This window comes from Lynx canadensis, chromosome D1 (genome assembly GCF_007474595.2).
Source record: "Lynx canadensis isolate LIC74 chromosome D1, mLynCan4.pri.v2, whole genome shotgun sequence".
NCBI classification, from domain to species: Eukaryota; Metazoa; Chordata; class Mammalia; order Carnivora; family Felidae; genus Lynx; species Lynx canadensis.
The window spans coordinates 16012163-16031863 of record NC_044312.2 but is presented as its reverse complement, the minus strand read 5'-3'; the positions used below and the strand labels follow the sequence as shown (position 1 = coordinate 16031863).

General features: G+C 40.7%; 1 protein-coding gene across 6 annotated transcripts in view; it reads right to left on the bottom strand.

Annotated features, from left to right (window-relative positions):
- KMT2A (lysine methyltransferase 2A) overlaps positions 1-19701 on the bottom strand; it is an 85193-nt gene that overhangs the window by 29086 nt on the left and 36406 nt on the right. For 3 of the 6 annotated variants that reach the window (XM_030331732.1, XM_030331727.1, XM_030331730.1), the window contains 20 exons: positions 18259-18323; positions 17474-17851; positions 17078-17151; positions 15962-16093; positions 15101-15214; positions 10969-11115; positions 10217-10312; positions 9859-9979; positions 8693-8815; positions 8061-8245; positions 6688-6861; positions 5670-5780; positions 5286-5359; positions 4466-4659; positions 4030-4136; positions 3054-3191; positions 1856-2014; positions 1485-1602; positions 1284-1362; positions 86-246 (listed from right to left, as the gene is read on the bottom strand). In XM_030331732.1, coding sequence (XP_030187592.1) covers positions 86-246; positions 1284-1362; positions 1485-1602; positions 1856-2014; positions 3054-3191; positions 4030-4136; positions 4466-4659; positions 5286-5359; positions 5670-5780; positions 6688-6861; positions 8061-8245; positions 8693-8815; positions 9859-9979; positions 10217-10312; positions 10969-11115; positions 15101-15214; positions 15962-16093; positions 17078-17151; positions 17474-17851; positions 18259-18323 — 2750 coding nt within the window. The remainder of the gene's footprint in view (positions 1-85; positions 247-1283; positions 1363-1484; positions 1603-1855; positions 2015-3053; positions 3192-4029; positions 4137-4465; positions 4660-5285; positions 5360-5669; positions 5781-6687; positions 6862-8060; positions 8246-8692; positions 8816-9858; positions 9980-10216; positions 10313-10968; positions 11116-15100; positions 15215-15961; positions 16094-17077; positions 17152-17473; positions 17852-18258; positions 18324-19701) is intronic. The other 3 variants (XM_030331729.1, XM_030331731.1, XM_030331728.1) reach the window with 2 other exon arrangements.

The window sequence follows — 19701 nt, the reverse complement described above, 5'->3', positions numbered from 1 at the left end:
CCTCCCAGAGGGATGACGTTTTTCTGCCTTCAATCACGGTACTCCCAAAAATCAAACTCAAGTCCCATCTCGATTAAAGTCTCACCTGCAAAAGACGTGGGACTGTGAGCGATGGTCCTGTTTTCATCGTGCTCCACAGTGCTGTTGATATCTGGCTCTACAACCGGAGGACGGCACTCCACTATCTTGCACGTGTACACACAGCGCTTGCGAGCATCCGTGGTACTCCAGTACACCCTGGAACACCTGGCAAACAGATCCATCAAAATCACCACCAGCGAGAGTACAGAGGCGGGGACGAACACGTGCCCAAACCTCTCCTCATCCTCGGTTCCCTGGCCTCCTGGGTTGACAGAATTCAGCTTCACTTCATGGATTCTTATTATAGATCCCCCTGGCTAGGCCGTTCCAAGCTTTTCGAAATTCTTGGTTTTTCCTAGTCTCTCAGAAAATAGCATAACATCTTTTTTTATTGTAGCGTAAGCAGGAGACAAAAATAGTACAAGATCCTAAAATGCAGAGAAAGAAAAATACTAACTGCTACAAGAAATAGTTCTTGACCTGCGGGAAGGGATTACTGCCCCGCCGGGTGTACGAAGTGAGGAAAGAGCAAACCCGAAGTGTTTCCTTTGGGAGAAAAGCCCCACAAGACAAGGGAAATGTAACTGCTTCCAATCTGCGGGATGCTGATGGAGACTGGTTTATACAAAGGGCTGCCGGCTAAATGCAGAGTATAGACTGTGCCGCCAGAATTGGAATGCAGAATAAATTGTGAGTATATATAGCAAAATGAGACTCCAAAATGGGAGAGCTAGAAAAGGAATTTTAAATTTATACTGTCAGCCTGCTAGAAGTTTCAGACATTTGCTTCACATAGGAAAGATGATAAATTCTCACTGGAAAATATGATTATTATTGTGGGGGGTTTATATTTTTGGACTGAGGACAGAGGCATGAGGGGTTTGTCTGATCCACTACAACAATCTGGACGTCTGAATCCAGATAAATGGAACTCTTAAGAGACTGACCTCACGTTTTCTATTTAGGTTTTATTTGGAAATGATTCTGAAAGTATGCCAATAGTACTTTCCTTCTATACGTGGATTTAGCAGACATAAACTGATACTTTAGGCCCAATCTACAAGAAGTAGCAAAAAACGGAGTTAATTTGCAGTAGCAGTTAAAAGTAGCTAACAAGTATGGCTCTCCATTCAACGACCTGCTCATGGTTCGGGGTGCTCAAGCTGCGGGGGTTGGGGTCTTCTCTCTACAGTGCTACTTACTGATATCCGATAGGAAAAAGCTTATCTTCACAGTCAGAGAGATCATTCAGAATTCCTAAGCAGTCAATTGTCATGGAGCCTGACCAAGGAAAGGAGAACTAGTTAGAGGAGATAATGAGAAGGCTCACTTTTAAACCAGAGACCAGAAAGTACCCCAGTGATACACGGAGCCTTCCCCAACAACGGAGGCCCATGTCATACCAATCATCATGTGGATATTTTCTGGTTCCAAGCCATTGAGAAACTTCCTTCTCAAGCTGATTCCTTCAAAGTCCACAAACACTCTTCTAAAAACTTCAAATCCATTCTCAGGAACCACCTAAAATGAAAATCCGGCTGTTAGTAGGCTGCCCCTTTACACATCATATGCGTGATACCGATTCTCTCAGAGGGCAAAGTACAGAGCAGATCTCAAAATCACCCTGCTGTTTCACAGGAGGACTTCTGTATTTGCAAGAGAAGGTGATTCTAGGAACACACAGTTGGAAGGTAACACAAAGCTTACCATCTTGCTGTCCTCAGCCTGTTTTCCCTGAACTCCTATAGAATTCGAAAAGTAACGAAGTTCTCACCTCGCCTTTGATCAAATCCCGATGTCGTTGGCAATATACTTTCTTATCATCCAGAAAGACACAGTTCTTGGCGCGAGAACACATGAAGTGATAGTTGCTGGTGCAGGATGTAAGGCAGCAACCCACAGTGGCTCCTGGCTTTTGGCAGAATTCACATCTCTAACCATCCAGAGAGAACAGAGGCCTAAGTCAGACTTTCAGATGTTTTAAGCCACTTTCCATCTCTAAAGAATTACCCCATTCTGCGTTTCCTACAATTCATTTCTTTTATTGGTAATTGAATTATAGAGAAATGATATGAGCCATAAATCCTCCTCTACAAATCCTCTCTCTCCCACTGCCCCTAGGCCCTAGAACTATTAAATATCACAATTTGATTTAGAACTTAAACCAAACAGTTTTTTTTTTTTTTTCTAGGATGCACGATTGATTTAGAGAAGACAAAATTTCGAAGACTGATACTACAAACATCATCTTGTTAGAAAGGTACTATATCCAAAAGAATTCAGTTCTGGAAAGAGTATACCGATCAGAAACATAAGGGTTCTCTAGTTACTAGGCTTATTAACAGATTAAATTTATCATATGATTCAAAGACTTCCGACAACTAGCCTGTATGTCAGCACCTTATTCTGTTAATCACAGCCTGGGCTCCTCCCCACAGAAGACTTCGTCCTCTCCATGCAATTGACATGTTTTCTTTGCATGTGCTTTTTGTTTGCTTGTCTCTCTCCCTTTTTCTTTCTTTCTTTCTGACAATCCTTCATCTTCTTCCCTCCTTCCAAATATAGTTGTTAAAAATTTTACTGATTCGTGGCCTTTTCGGACTACTCTCAGCTTCTACTGATCATTTTCCACATCCCTCTTCCTGTGTGTATCTATGTGGGTTTATCCTATGGAACCACAGGGTGTTGATTCAGCTGGGACCTCTGAGGTCATTTTGTCTAAATCACTTAATAAAGTAACACCCTTCTTGCACAAATTATCTCCCAAACTAGACAGTACTTTGTTTTCTGTTTCTTTTGTACCATCCTCCAGGGGTCAGAATAGCAATCTGCCTATAGTATACACCACTATTTGCTGCTGGCTAACCATTCTGAAGGCACTACGAAAAGCATCAGCGAGGTAGCATTTAGCCAAGAGAAAACACCTGGAAACAGAGAGAGGATCTTTTCTGTAACATTTACACAGGTCTTACCAGCTGTTTGCCCCTGATCACAGCCATGTGCACATTCTTTAGTGATCCATCATCGTCTTCAAACACTTCTGCTGACCACAAAGCGCAATTTACATGTGTCCACTCATTTTGGCCAATGTATAGCAAACGGCCAGCATCCTATGAAATCAAGAGATTTCTTTTTTCTTTAAAGAATATAATGCCAAAGAAGGTTTTCCTTGGTATTAGCTTTATCTCAGTCAAGGTAGCATCAACAGTAATTCTTTAACTTGGGGATGCACGCAAAGATCAAAAGTCATTTTTCGATGTTTCTGTTTCTACTTCTCACCTTTCTAGATTACCTCTTCCATGGACTGGAAATATTTTACAAACATAGGGAACAAAAACATTAGCAGTACATGGTAAGTTTATGAAAGTGCGCACGGACTTCTTTAAAACCGTATTTCCAAGCCAGTTCTCTTAGCGTGCGTTTCTTTCTTATAAAACCTTTCTTATTGTAAGCTTACTATGGGCCAGGCACTAAATAAAGCTTGATGAACATTATTTCCTCTAATCCTTATAACCCGCAGTGGTTACGTATTATCATTATCCTCATTTTAAAGATGAAACTGAGAGTCAGGGAGGTTAAGCTCCTCGCCAAGGTCAATAAGTAGGCAGCAGAGTAGAGAGATGAATCCAGGCAGCCTGCCAGGGCTGGGGATCTTAACCACTCTGCTATCCTATGTTAAACACAAGCCTTTAAATATGCAACTTACATATTTTATGGACTCTCATAAAATCTTTTTGAGGAATTTCCTGTAGAAATTATGAGACATCAGCAGGTTAATTGAATGCAAATCGTCTTTTAAATGAAAGAAAAGAAAAAACCCCAAGTGCCACATGCCAGGTGACAAACATTCGTTAAATAAATGGCACCCAGTCATCAAATTTAGACACAAAGGACACACAGTTCATGTGAGCATCTTCTAAGTAGGACCCCTTAAACCAAGGTACTTACATTAGCACTGTCATCACCATACATCAAACACAATGCACATTGTCTATTATCCTCGATGCCTGGGGGTGGATTCAGTTCTGGACTATCTTCTCGACTCCTATCAGTACCTTAGAACCCAAAAGACAACCAGTTAAAATTGGCAATACTACGTCTGATTTCCAGGAAGGAAAAAAAAACCCACTTAGGCTTCAATAGCCTGCAGCTTATAAAATAAACACTTTCAAAAAGTGTTCAAAGTTATGTTATCTCGCCATCTGTTACAGCGGTTCTATCGATTTCTTGTTATCGGTCCAAGCTAAGCGAAAACGATGATTGTATTACATTTAAGGATGACCTCGAAATTTCTTTCTAATATGCAAGCGTATTAAATTTAGATTCACGAAGTTGATCATTTGCATCTAGAGAGAAATGGATAATGACTCATTTGGTGCCTTACTCAGAATTGGTGGTGTAGGAGGATGGAGTGGTGTTGGAGAGTCTGGTTCTCCGGGCCCTTTAGGTTTGGGAGCTGGGATGATTTTCTTCATTAAAGGAGGCTGCTCAGTGTGGCTGTTTTCCTCTCGCTCCTGCCACTGAGCATAATTATGGTCAAGTGAAGGTGGAAGCACTGCGTTTGGTAACATCCCACTGCTGAAAATAATCGATTCAACAAGTATTTATTGACCTCCTACGACACACCTAGAACTACACAAAATTATCAAATTCTTGGCATCATCAGGTTACAGCCCCATGCACGAGCCATTCACAGAATGTAAGAACAAGCCACAGATGTGAAAACGGCCTACATATACAGGACTTTATTATTTAAAAAAATATATCCTCGATACATGACTCTTGGTGAAACTTCCAGAAACAAATGATAATTTTATCAAAGAATCAAAAGGATTTAGTAGAATAAAATTTTTAAGTTAAATATGGAGACTCAAGAGCAGGAGAGAGCACCATTTGAGCCAAATAAAACAGAACCCGGTTATCACAAATCCAAATACTGAGCTACATATATAGCACGTGGATTGTACCTATGCCACAAGTTAAGCCAAATTCCGGAAAACAGAACATATAAAGAAAGAAAAAAAATGGGCAACAGACTATAATAAACATTAGGTATCATCTCTAAAGCAGCATCGAAAAGGCATTTCAAATGATTAATTGTTAATATTAAGACCTAGTCTAGAGAAACCTTAATCTAGAAATGTCAGAACTCTCAAATTTCTAGCTGATGAGGAGGAAAAAAAAGGAATACCAAGTTTACTTACTTGCTCGATACTTTATTTGGCTCCCAAAACCTAGACTTTTTGACACTGAACCATGGAAAAACACGTTCCATTTGCTAACAGAAAAACAAACAAACAAACAAATGTAAGCATGTGAACATCCATTTGGAAACCACACGAAGAAAACTAACAACTTCACACCAGTTTCCCTGTCAACATGAGGATGATTTCAGGCCACTAAGGGCAAGATCCATCCACTCTGGCAACCTCACCAATTTCCTCCCAAAGAATCAGAGGAATTAACTAAACCAAAAGATGTTTTACACACATGGCAAAACAAATCGGAGAAGAGAACAGATCCGCTTTGCTCACAGAGTAATTACCCCTAGATGCGCATTAAAAACGTGAACTATTAATATCATTCACCCGAATAAAGAAGGACTTGACCATGCTGTTGGCTTTTTTAATTTCTGGCTGTCCTCCATCTGAATTAATGGCTGCTTGAATGATCTTCACGATATCATCACTGAACTCCAACTGTATACAAAAACAAAGTATTAATTATTCAAAAAGCAGTGTGGTCTCAAAACCACTTCCTGTTCCCTCCTAAATCACCCAGCACAGAAATCCAACAGAAAATGGACACCCTACTTTAATGCAGTGTAATTTGTCTTTAGCGGAGGCTTTTTGAATTCAGTTCTCAATTAACTTGCGGCAGCCAAGAGAAGCCAGGCTAATAAAGCAAGTATGCAAATAAATTAGCTGTTATCATGGCAAGTTACCCAAATAGGACCATGATTTTTTACTCAGATTAAAATGAATAAAACAACCGAATAGCAAATGTGGACCATGAGATTATAGATGTTCCCATACGTTCTTTTTATTTTAAATTTTGTAATTTTTTAAGTAATCTCTACATCCAACGTCGGGCTTGAACTCACAACCTCGGAGATAAGAGTCGAATGCTCCACTGACTGAGCCAGCTGGATGCCCCATCAACAAATGAATGTCAAATATGGACCGTGAGATAACAATCATTCCCATACATCCTTAAAACCATACATTTAAAAGACATCTGTCTATAATAAAGATCCTAGACTGAAAGACACGTTATTCAGACATGATTTCAAAAGGGGCAAACCAAGTAACTTCACGTTAGCATGTTCCCACAAAGTTTAAATATAAAAATAATTTTAAGGCAAAAATGATTTTCAGCGAACTCAGATGAAAGCCAAACCAGAGAACCGTTCTGAGACACTACCTCCCTGTCTTCTGAAACACAGAGCTCAGAGAGCTCACATATTTTTAGGTATTTAAATCCACATGACGTTGCTAAATATAATACAAACCATCTTTTAACGCTTACTCCCAAGCCTCATCCCCCAAAGACCCAAAGAAGCTAAAATGGCACTTGGAATGTTGGTAGTTCGTTGGAGAGACATACCACGGATGTGTAACCCCCTTGGTCCATTTTCCTCTTCACTCCTTCCAGATCTAAAGGCTGATGCTCCTCCTGTTTGCTGACCTCGGTAAGCACCGGCGGGTCAGGCCCTTCCGGGGAGCTGCGGGAAGGTATGCTCTCCTCCGTCTCAGGATTTAAGTCTGGTGGCTTGGCAGCCTGTTGCCAGGAAAGACAGGTTTCTTTTACCTGACACTGAAAATGAGGCACCCGTGTAAATTCTATTAAAATTCATAAAGATAGCACGGAAGGATTCCTATTATTAAACCTAAAGAACGTGAAAATAATCAGAGATTTCTTAAATAACAGAAAAAGTAATCAGAACGAGCCAGTTCTCTAAGACTTTGACCATGAAAGTCTGTGACTTTGAACTTAGAAGCTTTGCCCGATAACTTCCAAACCTCGTATGAAAACATAGACACCCTCCAGTCCCTTCTGAGGAAGACAGATTGCAAATGTTCCTATCCAAAATGTGGAGTTCTATCAAGAGATAAAGCGACAACAGCCTATCTCTGAGTTCAAGTTATCCGTGCGGTTCTTTCAGCATTTTACCTTGAGTTTCTAATGACTACTCTACAGATGTATATAGTTCACGACTAAAATAGACAAAAAGTAGTGATTTACAAATTGTGCCCCGAGGAGCCTAGGGATTTCCCAGAGGGAAAGGGTCTCTAGCCACATGACTATCATCTTAGATCAGGCCCTCAGTCTCTCTCCTCCCCAGATTGATCTAACTGCCTCCCAACCACTATCCCTGCTTCTAGCCTCAGTCCTCACCAATCCTTCCTCTCTCTTCTAGTCAGAATCATTTTTTCTCTAAAAAAGCAACTCTGATCAGGTTACTCTTGGGTGAAGCTCTTCATTGGTCCCTCTCAGACCCTTCAGAGTAGAAAGTCCGAATTTCTTATCATAACAGCAAAGAAGTTCCCTAGACAAGGTCTTACTCTGGGCTCTAAAGATTTTCTTAAAAAAAAAAAAAAACAAAAACCTTTTTTTTTTTTTCCTAATGTTTATTCATTTTTGAGAGAGAGAGAGAGAGACACAACAGGAGTGGGGAGGGGCAGAGAGAAAGGGAGAGGAGACACAGAATCCGAGCAGGCTCCAGGCTCTGAGCTGTCAGCACAGACTCTGACGCGGGGTTTGAACCAGATCACGACCTGAGCTGAAGCTGACCGAGCCACCCAGGCACCCCAGCCCTGAAGATTTTCTTAATGGTTGAAAGCCAAAACAGGTGACTCTACAAAACTAAATGAAGAATGACGCGAAATAAAATTAGAGCAAATAAACCAACATTCCATCACCAGAGAAAACCCACTTCAGAACAAACTCTTAGGAACCGACATGAGACTCGGGCCTACCTGTCGGTAGCGGAGCAAGTGGCTGGTGGTCCGAGAGTTCAGCAAAGCTGTCAGGACTTGCTTCAGAGAGATCTGTAGCTCTTTTTCAAGGGCCAGTCGCCACTCTGCAGGGTGCCGCTCAGTACAGTTCACACAAGTATAGGCCACGCTTTCTGGCAGATTAGATAGAATCTCATACATCTCATCTGGAAAAACAAAAACCTACGATGCTGAGGTGCTCTGAAGGGTGGCAGACAGGGAGAAGAGGACATTACTCCACTGAATTTAATATAAAGTTGTAGCTTAGGAACAGTAGCAAGACTCTAATATCCCCTAGGAACTGATCCCCACATACTGAGCTCCAAAGGGACGCCAGCAACACTAACCCAGGATTTGGTTACTGAAGGATCGACCGGTTACGGTGCCCACCAAAAGCTGCAAATGAATATTGTAAATGTTTATGTTCCTGATAAACATAACTTAACACGACAGTGTTAGAGACCGAAGTTATTTAAGTTATTCTAGAGACCAAGAAGGGAAATTTAAAACGGCTCTAAGTAACAGCATGGCCGTAATGTTACGTTTACAGATTACTCTGGGGGCTGTAAATGTACCAAGAAAGAAGAAAACTGTAATAAAAAAAAGACTCCAACCTTCTGTACCTGAAAGATTCTCACATTTGGAGTGGACCCAGCGGTCGCACTTCCCACACTGCATCATCTTGCTCTCGTAGTCGTCGTCATCATAGCACTTGTCACACAGAGGGCAGAAGTTCCCTGTGAGCAAAGCACGCGGTTCAGCGGGGCTCTGGGCCCCGTGCCGGCACCTCTGAGGCTGGGGCTTCTATGTGCCGGAACTTCTTGACGCCAGCATAGATCTCCGATGGGATGCTCACACATCTGTGCGGCGTCAAGATTATTCTGAGCTCTTAGAACATACCACTAATTCCATTTAGACTCCTTTTCTTTTGGAGTAGCCTCCACACCTAACGTGGAGCTTGAACTCACGACCCTGAGATCGAGAGTCACATGCTCTATGGACTGAGCCAGCCAGGCACCCTTATTTAGACTCATTTTTAAAGGTCGTGGGGTAGAGTCTACAGACGACACAATAAAAAAAGAATGAAAGAGAGAATTTTCTCTCTTGAACATTCCAAAGAAATGTCTATATTTTTTAAAAAAGGTTGAGGATATGGGTGTAAAATAACACAGTTAATTTACACCTCCTTATTCCTAGTGATTTAAGTTAGAGCTTAGAGCAGCACTTTGAAAAGTTCAGCACAACATGCAACCTTCATCAATTTGTTTTATCCATAATATCCTCTATCATTCTTAATAGACTTAACATTGATTTGCTTATATTAGTAACTTGCTTATATTAGTATAACTTCCAATAGTAAACTTTGTATCATTATTATCCTCAATCAGCAAAACGAGTTTAACGTATTAGCTATTAATTTTTTTCTAGCATATCTATGAAAATAAAATGTTTGACTCAATACCACCTAAAATCACTTCTGAAACAATGAAATGTCTATGTACCTTACTTTCGGAAATAATGGCTTAGAGCATTTCTTTGTGGTTAGTTATTACAACAAGTCCCCTTAATTCTTCTCATATAAGCTAACAAAATATTTCTAGTTGCTGTAATACTTCACGTAAAGAAAAGAACAAGGCCAGGAACTTAGGAAATGGTCTAAATGGTACCCTTGACAAAATGTGCAAGACTTTCTACTTCACTTCCCTGGAGTGTTCGGTTCACCTCCAGAACAACCAAATATAACCCCTGAAAGTTGATAAAACCAGCTTTTTTGATGTACCTTTAGCAAAGAGTTTGGCACAGTCATGGCACAGTGAAAAATCATGAGACCACTGTGCGTCCCATCCTTTGCCTGGAGTCGTGGATCCACAGCTCTTGCAGCGAACACACTTGGTGCAGATCTGGAAAAGAAAAGAAATTCAATAGGAATTCATTTTTAGTATCTCATCTCGTTTAAAAAGATCTCGGATGCAATCAGTTTCCAGAGTGGACTTCTTCTCTGGGATGGCTTTCCTTAATAATGAGACCAAAACATTGTTACAATGACATCCTCGAGCAAGGCTCTCCCTGTTACAAGGTGCACGAGCCCCAGAGCTCCATGCCAGTTCGCTCTGAAACAGCACGATGTGTGCACTCACCCAAACTTTCTTTTTCTTTGTGGGTTTGGTGGGGTAGTTTGGTCCCAGGCACTCAGGGTGATAGCTGTTTCGGCACTTATTACACTCCAGCAGCTGCTGTAGGAAATATAAAGGCAGAGGATGAATAGCTACCAACTTCCAGGTATAAAGTGAGTGGGTCACAGACACGGAAAGCGCAGTGTAGAGAATATAGTCACTAGGAACGTAACGGTGTCGTGCGTTGGCAGATGGCGACGGCACTTCTCACGGTGGGCACTGTGTAATGTACAGAAGTACTGAATCACTAAGTCGCACGCCAAAAACTAACATAATATTGTATGTCACTTATAATAAAAAAGAAAATTTAAAGGCAAAGGTGGGTATCACATCAATTCACTTGAAACACCTATGACTCAGTGTCCCTTTCATATTTATCTGCAACTAAAGTATAGCACATCATGATAACAGTTTAAATTTTCTCACGAATTATTTATTCTCAGTGAAAGCATGCGGATTTAGGTCCTGCGAAAGGTCCTCGGTGATGAATGTTCTTATCGGGTAGATTTGATTTACTTTGGGGGATTTTACCTAATGACAACGTTTTCTCCTATATGCCCCAAATTAAAACACAAAAATAGGCAATGAATTATACCTAAGTAGTCACGCTAGACTAAGCCAACAAAGAAAAAATATAGGTACAAAACCCAAAAACAAAAGGCAGAGATGGAGAGAGGGGGTAATCCTCTAAAGAGTTCTATCACTTAGTTTTATACCTTTGTAGCCTGGTGCTGCCTTCCACAGACATGACAGAACTTGCAGCGACGACAACACCAATTTTCCAGCTGGTCCTCCAGAGGGCGCTCGTTCTCCTCTAAACAAAACTTGTGGAAGGGCTCACAACAGACTTGGCAATACACAAACTAGGGTAGATGGGAACATAGAAGTTGTCAAATAACATGACGAAATAGCAACCAAATCCTATCTATATACTTCAGGCTACAGGAGCCCAACATGTTTTATTCAACATATAATCATTCAGCAATGATTATGTAAAAAAAAAAAAAAAAAGTCCAATATTAGGCATTGCAGGTGATTCAGGGGACTAAAGTAATAACAGTAGAATTAAAAAAATAACTATATAGGGGCGCCTGGGTGGCTTGGTCGGTTAAGTGTCCGACTTTGGCTCAGGTCATGATCTCGCGGCTGGTAAGTTCGAGCCCTGCCTCGGGCTCTGTGCTGACAGCACGGAACCTCGACCCTGCTTCAGATTCTGTGTCTCCCTTTCTCTCTGCCCCTCCCCCACTCATGGTCTGTGTCTCTGTCTCAAAAATAAATAAACATTAAAAAATATTTTTAAAGTAACTATATAGATATGTATTTTTTTATATATAATAAATACATTCCCAGATTTAACAGAATGTGGCTAAGTGCCATAACCACGCTACAAGAGCTATGGGAAGGGAGAAATGGGGAGGTTTTGTGTGTTTGCAGGGGAGAGGCAGAAAGAGAGAGAATTCCAAGCAGGATCTGTGCTGTCAGTGCAGAGCCCAACGCAGGGCTCGAACCCATGAACCAGGACTTGAACCCATGAACTGCGACATCATGACCTGAGTCAAAAGGAAGAGTCAGACACTGAACTGACGGAGCCACCCAGGTACCCTGGGAAGGTTTTAAAGGTTTCCGACAATACACTAAAGACAGTTGTAAGCTCTGGTTTATCCTTTCCATCTGTAATTTTAAAATGATATTTTCATATGGGCATTTTTAAAAATTTTGAGTAAGAATTTTATTTTGCTGGGCACCTGCATGGCTCAGTTGGTTAAGCATCCAACTTTTGATTTTGGCTCACATCATGATCTCACCGTTCATGAGCTCAGGCCCTACATGGGGCCTGATGCTGACAGAGTGGAGTCTGCTTGGGATTCTCTTTGCCCCTCCCCGCTTGTGCTCCCTCCTGCCTCAAAATAAATAAATAAACTTAAAAAAAAAAAAAAAAAGAATTTTATTTTGCCATAACAGAATTATTGGGGCAACTGGTCAAGTCTAAATGAGGTCTATAGATTAGATTAACAGTAATATACCAGTGTTAATTTCCTGATTTTGATAACTATACTGTGATTACGTGAGAATGTCCTTGGTTTTAGGAAATATACACCAAAATATTCAGACGTAAAAGGACACGTCTGCAACTTACTCCCAAAGTTTCAGAAAAAAATGTGTCTGCATATAAAATGTGTATACATATTTAACTTCTCACTTTGTAAAATACGGACACACAAAGAGAAAAGGATAAAGCAAATAAAAATATTGACATTTGAGGGGCACCTGGGTGGCTCAGTCAGTTAAGTTTCCAACTCTTGGTTTCGGCTTAGGTCATGATCTCGCAGTTGGTGAGTCTGAGCCCCACGTCAAGCTCTATGTTGGTGGTGCGCAGCCTGCTTTGGATTCTCTCCCTCCCTCCCTCTCTCTCTCTCTCTCTCTCTCTGCCCTTCCCCTGCTGGCTCTCTCTCTTTCTCAAAATAAATAAACTTAAAAAATTAACATTTGGGAAATCTGGGTGAAGGATATATGGGAATTCTTTGTACTCTAACTTTTCTGCAAATCTGAAATAACATCACCATAAAAAGATTTTTAAAATTCAAATGCCAGAATTCATTAGGCACTGGTAATGTTTTAGGAGTGCAATGCAGGCAGTGGGCTATTCCTTTTCTAATTCAGTTTTTTGGAATCCTGTGGGATTGCTGTGCATAACTACACAATTTAAATTAAAGCAATTATAGTCTGAAAAAAATCGTTTTATCATAGAAGTTGAAGGACTGGTGCTACAAGTTATTCATGTGGATAGCATATGTATGGATGCAAAGTATAAAGATTACATACAAGAGATACAGCGGACCCTTGATGTTACAGACTGAATATTCTCCGCTTGCTCTTAGCCAAAAGGCAGAGAATCAATTATAGACTGAATATTCTTTTTTTTTTTTAATGTTTTAATGTTTTTTTATTTTTGAGAGAGAGACAAGTTGACGTGGAGTTCGAACCCATGAGCTGTGAGATCATGACCTGAGCCAAAGTCGGACACTTAACTGACTGAGCCACCCAGGCCCCCCTACACTGAATATTCTTAATCTCAATGGTATCTAAAGCAACCCCACCACTTAGAACAATATTATAGTTCACGATAGGCACTAATAGATTTGCTTAATGAATGAACACCAGACAATAATGTATAATTTAACATAGCAAGTGGGCAGGGCTGAATCTCTTAGCTAGTGAATGAGTCTCACGGACTGCTCAATATCCACATTACAATCTGGGTTTGGAATTTCGTTATGATACTAAAATACATATGTGATAAAGTAATAAGCGAAGGAGGCATTCTGGAATTGAGGATTGTATGAATGACAAACTTCTGCTTTCTATTTAAATTGTGCTTTTTTTCCTCTCTTACTGTAAAGGTGGCAGATACTCACTGCAAAAGATTCAAAAGGATAAAGAAAAATAAAGAGAAAACAAGTCAACCATAACCCAACCACACTTTTAAGATTTTGATGTAAATCTTTCCACAACTCTTTCTGAATATATTTTTAAAACAATGTCCAAACCAAAATGGGATCACGCTTTACATACTACTTTGTAACCTGCTATTTTAACTCAGTGACGTGTCAAGGACACCTTTCCATGTCAATATCAATCTGTATTATTATGTAGAACTTCATACTTGCCCTTATATGCATGTCCTATAATTATTTTAACCAAGCCCCCGCTCTTTACTGACAAACTTTTGGCTGTTTCCTATTTTTGATTACTATAAAGAGTACTGAAATAAAGTCTTGTATTTATTACATATATAGAGAAAGGTTTATTATATACATGTATGTATACAATACATGTATATATTATGTACATGTATGTTTATATACACGTGTATGTATTGTACACGCACATATGTATGTACACATATACCTATTTGCTGATCTAATTACAGCCTTAAGATAAATGCCTGGAGTACCATTGTTGGGTTAGACAGTATGCTCATTTTAAAGATAAATACGTATTTCCGAACAATCTGCTCAGAAAGAAAGACTGTAACATTTAGATTTCCACCAGCGGAAAGTCCCTATTTCCAAATCTTTTTTTCCCACGTGATTTTTTTTTTTAAGATTTTATTTTTAAGTAATCTCTACACCCAACCTGGGGCTAACACGCAACACAAGCTCAAGAGTCACATGCTCCACCAACTGAGGCAATCAGGTGTCCCTTCCCACATGATCTTTTTAATGCTTAATGTCCAATTTTTGTTCATCAGAAGGCTCTAGGACACCTCCCACCATGTTTATTTCTCATTTTGTGAATTACGTATTTCTGTCCTTAGCCTTTTCTTTTAGTGGGTGTTGTTCCTTTTTCTTATTAATTGCCAAGAGCTCTTTATAGACAAGGGGTTTTTGATATTCAATATAAGATAGCCATATCTTTCTCTAGAAGAGCACTGTAACAGTTTTTCCATGTTTGGACATGTAGCAGAAATATCAGAACTCTAATAAAAAGAGTGAATTTAAGAGATGAGACCATTAAACTTTTCACACTCAATACTTTTGCTACTCTACTAAGAGGCAGATTCCTTCATAAAACCTCTACAAAATCTTCAAAAATACTTCGGTGGCTGGTTTCAAGAGGAGATACCAGGGCACCTAGAGGCCTCCTGTGGAGCATGCGACTCTTGATCTCGGGGTTGTGAGTTTGAGCCCCACGTTCGGCAGGGAGATTACTTTAAAAATTAAATAAAATTAAAGAGGGGGTAGCACCTGTGGTACACGCCAACGAAACAGAATAAATGATTCTTTCATTACAGCAAAATAATCTACGATTCAACTTTCTGGGGTACCAAGAAGCAGGATTTCTTACCTCTACATGCCCACTACTGGCACAGAGAAAGCAAACCACTCTGGGGGTTATAGGAACAGAGGTCAGGATTCCTAAGCCTCCCATCTCCCATACATTTTCTGCTTCACAATCCTCCTGCAGAGAGAGAGACACAGGTCATTTATGAAAGTGTTACAATGACACCGCTTTGGAACGAAAGTGAGGATGGAAAGCCTAGAGCCAGAGTGACAGCATAGTGTCCAGAATACTTCACTTCAGTGGGTTTGAAAAGAACTGCTGCTTTACAAAATTAGAAGCTCAGACACACACGCTGTTAAAAGATACCCTGAGACTGACTTTTCCTTAAAGTTTTGCTGATTCAAGCCATCATCGTGGTTCGATAATTCCTATGTGAATGAATTCTTTCCTCAGACACTGTTCTCATCCAAATGCACTTTTATTGCTCACGATGGTCAGGAGTGCGTCAATGCCTGTGTTCTTTAGCCAGCTCACAAACAGTGGTGTCTCTCACCCCTGAACCCACCTTCTGATGGTAGTTCTTACTCCCTGACTTGGTGTCGAGTTGCCTTTCTTTCAATACCTTGGGTTAACATTGTTGTTTTTTTTTTTTTAATGTTTATTCATTTTTGAGAGACAGAGACAGCGTGTGAGCGGGGGAGGGGCAGAGAGAGAGGGAGACACAGAATCCAAAGCAGGCTCCAGGCTCCGAGCTGTCAGCGCAGAGCCAGACGCGGGGCCCAAACCCACGAACTCAGATCACGACCCGAGCCGAAGTCGGACACTTAACCAACTGAGCCACCCAGGCACCCCTGGTTAACATCATTTTTCTGATTTAAAGTCCATGACGCTTGATATACTACATGGTCACGAAAACACCTTTACCTTAAAGTCCACTCTGATCCTGTGGACTCCATCTGCTGGGATTTTTTGCTTCGAACTATTGCCATTGGAGAGAGTGCTGAGGATGTTCAAAGTGCCTGTGTTCTCCTGCTTACTGACTAGAGGTGGCTTTTCCTACAGAGACAGAAGACGGATGAAGAACAAAACCACACCCTATTTGCCTTTGCCTTTGTAACAGATAACGCAAACGACAAGTCTAACAAATCTAGAAAACACATCTCCAAGGAAGTACCCTACAGACACAGAGAGTCAATCTTCAGATTCTTTTCTCCAGAAAGGCATTTTATATATGTATTACAACCCGAGAAGAAGAATTCCAGGACTCTCCCCTGTGGGCTCTTGTCTTGCTTCTTCGTGGTCCGTGACGCCGGCCGAGGTTGTTGGCACAATGAAACGGAAGTGACAGCACGGGAGCAGTTTATTCTGCCATTTTTCTAGATCTTTGAGCTGCACATCAAATGTGGGGCCGATCGCTCCACTCCTGTTTAACCCGCCTGGGATGCTCACAGAAGCATTCCCAGCTCTGTGATCATCAATGATTTCAATTTGTCCGTATGACCATGCTTGATTATCACTACAGTCAGAAGCCAGACAAGGACCTTGGAGTAAGGCCTCCTAAGACCCTGGCATCTGCCCCTCTTTGGCATTGCTGATACTCTTGAGAGTATCAACCAGGAAGTTCATACACGCCATTATGGTGGCACAGAGAGACAGCAGAAAGAGCCAGAAGATTCTTGAAGACCCATCTCTCTCCCTATAATTATAACAGCGTAGACACAGGGAAGGGTGATAGTTATAGACAAATGTCACTAAAGGATGCTGAAGGCAAAAACAATTACCCTAAAGTGGCCTGCGACATAAGCCTAAGCACAGAGGACCACAAAGAAGGGGAAAGGAACAAGGGGAAAGAAACAAAAAACAAAACGAGTGAAAGCCTAAACCTGAAGTTTGTCAATTTTAAGAAAGTCCACTGCCATCTTCCTAGAAGCAGATACGCGGTTTCATTCACGCAATCACGTAAATGCCAAGGACAAGACTATTGCCTTACAGGATGGAACGCATTCCCGAGCAATGGCAGAGAAACGAATCTCTCCTCACCTTTTCTTTTGGTTTTTGTTTTACAGGAATACTTGGTCGAGGAGCCACTTTTTTCTGCTTGCTTTGCTCTGGACCTGAAGAATTCAACATAAATTACAGTCAGTGCTAGATAGCAACGACCACTTTTAGGACTCACTGGCCTGTGAGGAAAGGGGCATTAGAAAACACAGGAAACTACTGAAACTCTGGGCTTTAAATAGGAAATGAAGACAATACCTCCGACTTAACTGGGTTTTTTTGCTTCTATTTCTCTATTATTCTGTAAACAGGTTAAAAGAGAGCTAATTTTTCTGAATTAAAGGCTTAAAAATACACACGTCAGGTTTCCACATGCTGTTTAAGAAAGACAGAGGTGTTCTTCTGGTTCAGCTATTGCTCCTTGCCTTCCTCACTCACCTGATTCTGGTGGTGGAGGCTGCTTTTTCTTGGGCTCGCTAGGAGTGGTCTTGGGAACTTCTTTTCTTGGCGGTGCTGTGCTTGGTGGCTGTGGGGGGGTGACTGGAGGCGGCTGGGAGACCTGCTTGCCGGACTTCCTGGAAGTCGGGGTGGTAACTTGTTTGGATTCAGGTCCCGGGGCAGAGGCATTCCCTTCTTCACTCTTTTCCTCGACGGGCTTTCGAGGGGGTGGTTCACTATTGCTTTTCTTGGGGGCAGGGTCCTCTCTTGCTGCCGGGGTAGGCTTCTGACTACAGTCCACCACATTCTTCACAACACTGCTCTCTTTGCTCTCTTTCTTTTCACTGGTCTTAGACTTTTTCTCTTTCTTTTTCACAGCTAGGAGGAAACACAAGAGTATAAGTGAGAAGAATTTTACTTAAGACAGAAGTAGAGGAATGTAACATAATCTTATTCTCAGTTTCCTGCAGCTGAAGTTGACGCTGGAAGGCTCATGCTGGTCAGGTGAAATAGGGGTACTTTTGTTGCTCTAGGAAATGGAACGCACTGTGATTTTTACAGGAATTAATTTTTTTTTTTTTATTATGGAAAATTTCAAGGTAAAGGAAATAATAAAATGAACCCTCATGTAACTACCATCCAGCTTCCACAAACACCAACTTGCTGGGAAAGAGCGGTACTTAAAAAACAACAACAACAAATCAGCATTCTCTTTACGCTAGATGCACATGATTGTATGGCATTAAAGCAGGAAGCATTTGGGGAAGATCTTTCTACAACACTACCTTTTGCTTGCTTCTGAAGGTAGGCTTTGGAAGGCATCCATTGTAGATTCTGACATTTTCTCATCCTAGGATGACAAGGGATATCATAAAGTAAACTACATTTAGAAGAAGAGCAGTTGAAACAAGTGTCAATTGGCCTGCGAGAATCAGTGAACCTTTCTTCGGGTTCATTTTGAGAGTTGAAAAAAGGCACTGTTGATTACTCAGATTCAATCCGAGCCTTTGAATGCTTCAATCGGCAATTTTACCTACCTGTAGGCTCTAAAAGGAGCAAGTATCAAATTATTTTTGAAACGGACTCAAATTTCTTATAACCTAGTACTGACCAGCACCACACACAAAATGATCAGCTGGTATTTCTTGTAGTCAGATCGGTTCTGCTCCCTTAGGAGATTAATATTCGTATAGTAATCTAAATACAAATGGACTGAAATTAACCAACAAGTCCTCTGAGACTACAATGCTATAGGTCTATCTCAGGGCTTTGTATATTTTCCACCCCTCAACTTAGCGAAACTGAAACTTAATTTGAAGTCTAAATCCATGTCAACCCCTAAATTATAGTGCAGGTTTATCTTGCAGTCGTGTACCTTTCTGCTGATCAGGGAATTATCTCACTTCTTTCTACTAATTGGACGGAGGCAAGATTCCTGCTTAAGGACAGACTAAACCAAAGCACCGAACTACTTACGGTCTCCTAGACACTGTCTCCCCTGAAGTACTTTCTCCCAACCACGTTTTCTATAAATCACTTTCGTGCTGCCATTCATTCAGCAAATACCTACTGCTAACATCTCCTCCTTGTCTGAGCACTATACTCCTTATGCTCAGTCACCAACATTTCTGTCTGTGCAAATGTCTCGATTCGCTTCAAACAAATTATCCCAGAGAGCAGAAGTGCATCCATAAGCTGACTAAAACAAGGGGGAAAAGATCGAGTAATCAAAACTTTCAGATCAAAAATTCCATGTGCATGAAAATATTCCAGGAGTTAGAAAGCCAAGAGTTTTATACTAACATATCACCACAATTTCCTGAATGCCGTGATTTCAGTTGACCTGAAAATTTATAGATAATATTATAATATATATGTAAATTATATATAAATGATAGATCGAGTATATGTAAATATTACATACATATGTGACCTAGATATAATTTATACAATATATAAAATATAAACATATAATTTATCAGGTTTTTTTTTCTTTTCTCTTCTTTTTTTAAGTAGGCTCCACACCCAGCGTGGAGCCCAATACAGGGCTTGAACTCACGGCCCTGAGATCAAGACCCAAGCTGAGATCAAAAGTCGGACGCTTAACCGACAGAGCGGCCCAGGTGCCCCATAAATTTGTCAGCCCGTGTGGCTATTTAAATTTAATTAACATGAAATGCAATTAAGTATGTGGTTCCTGAGTTATACTAACCACACTTCAAGGGTTT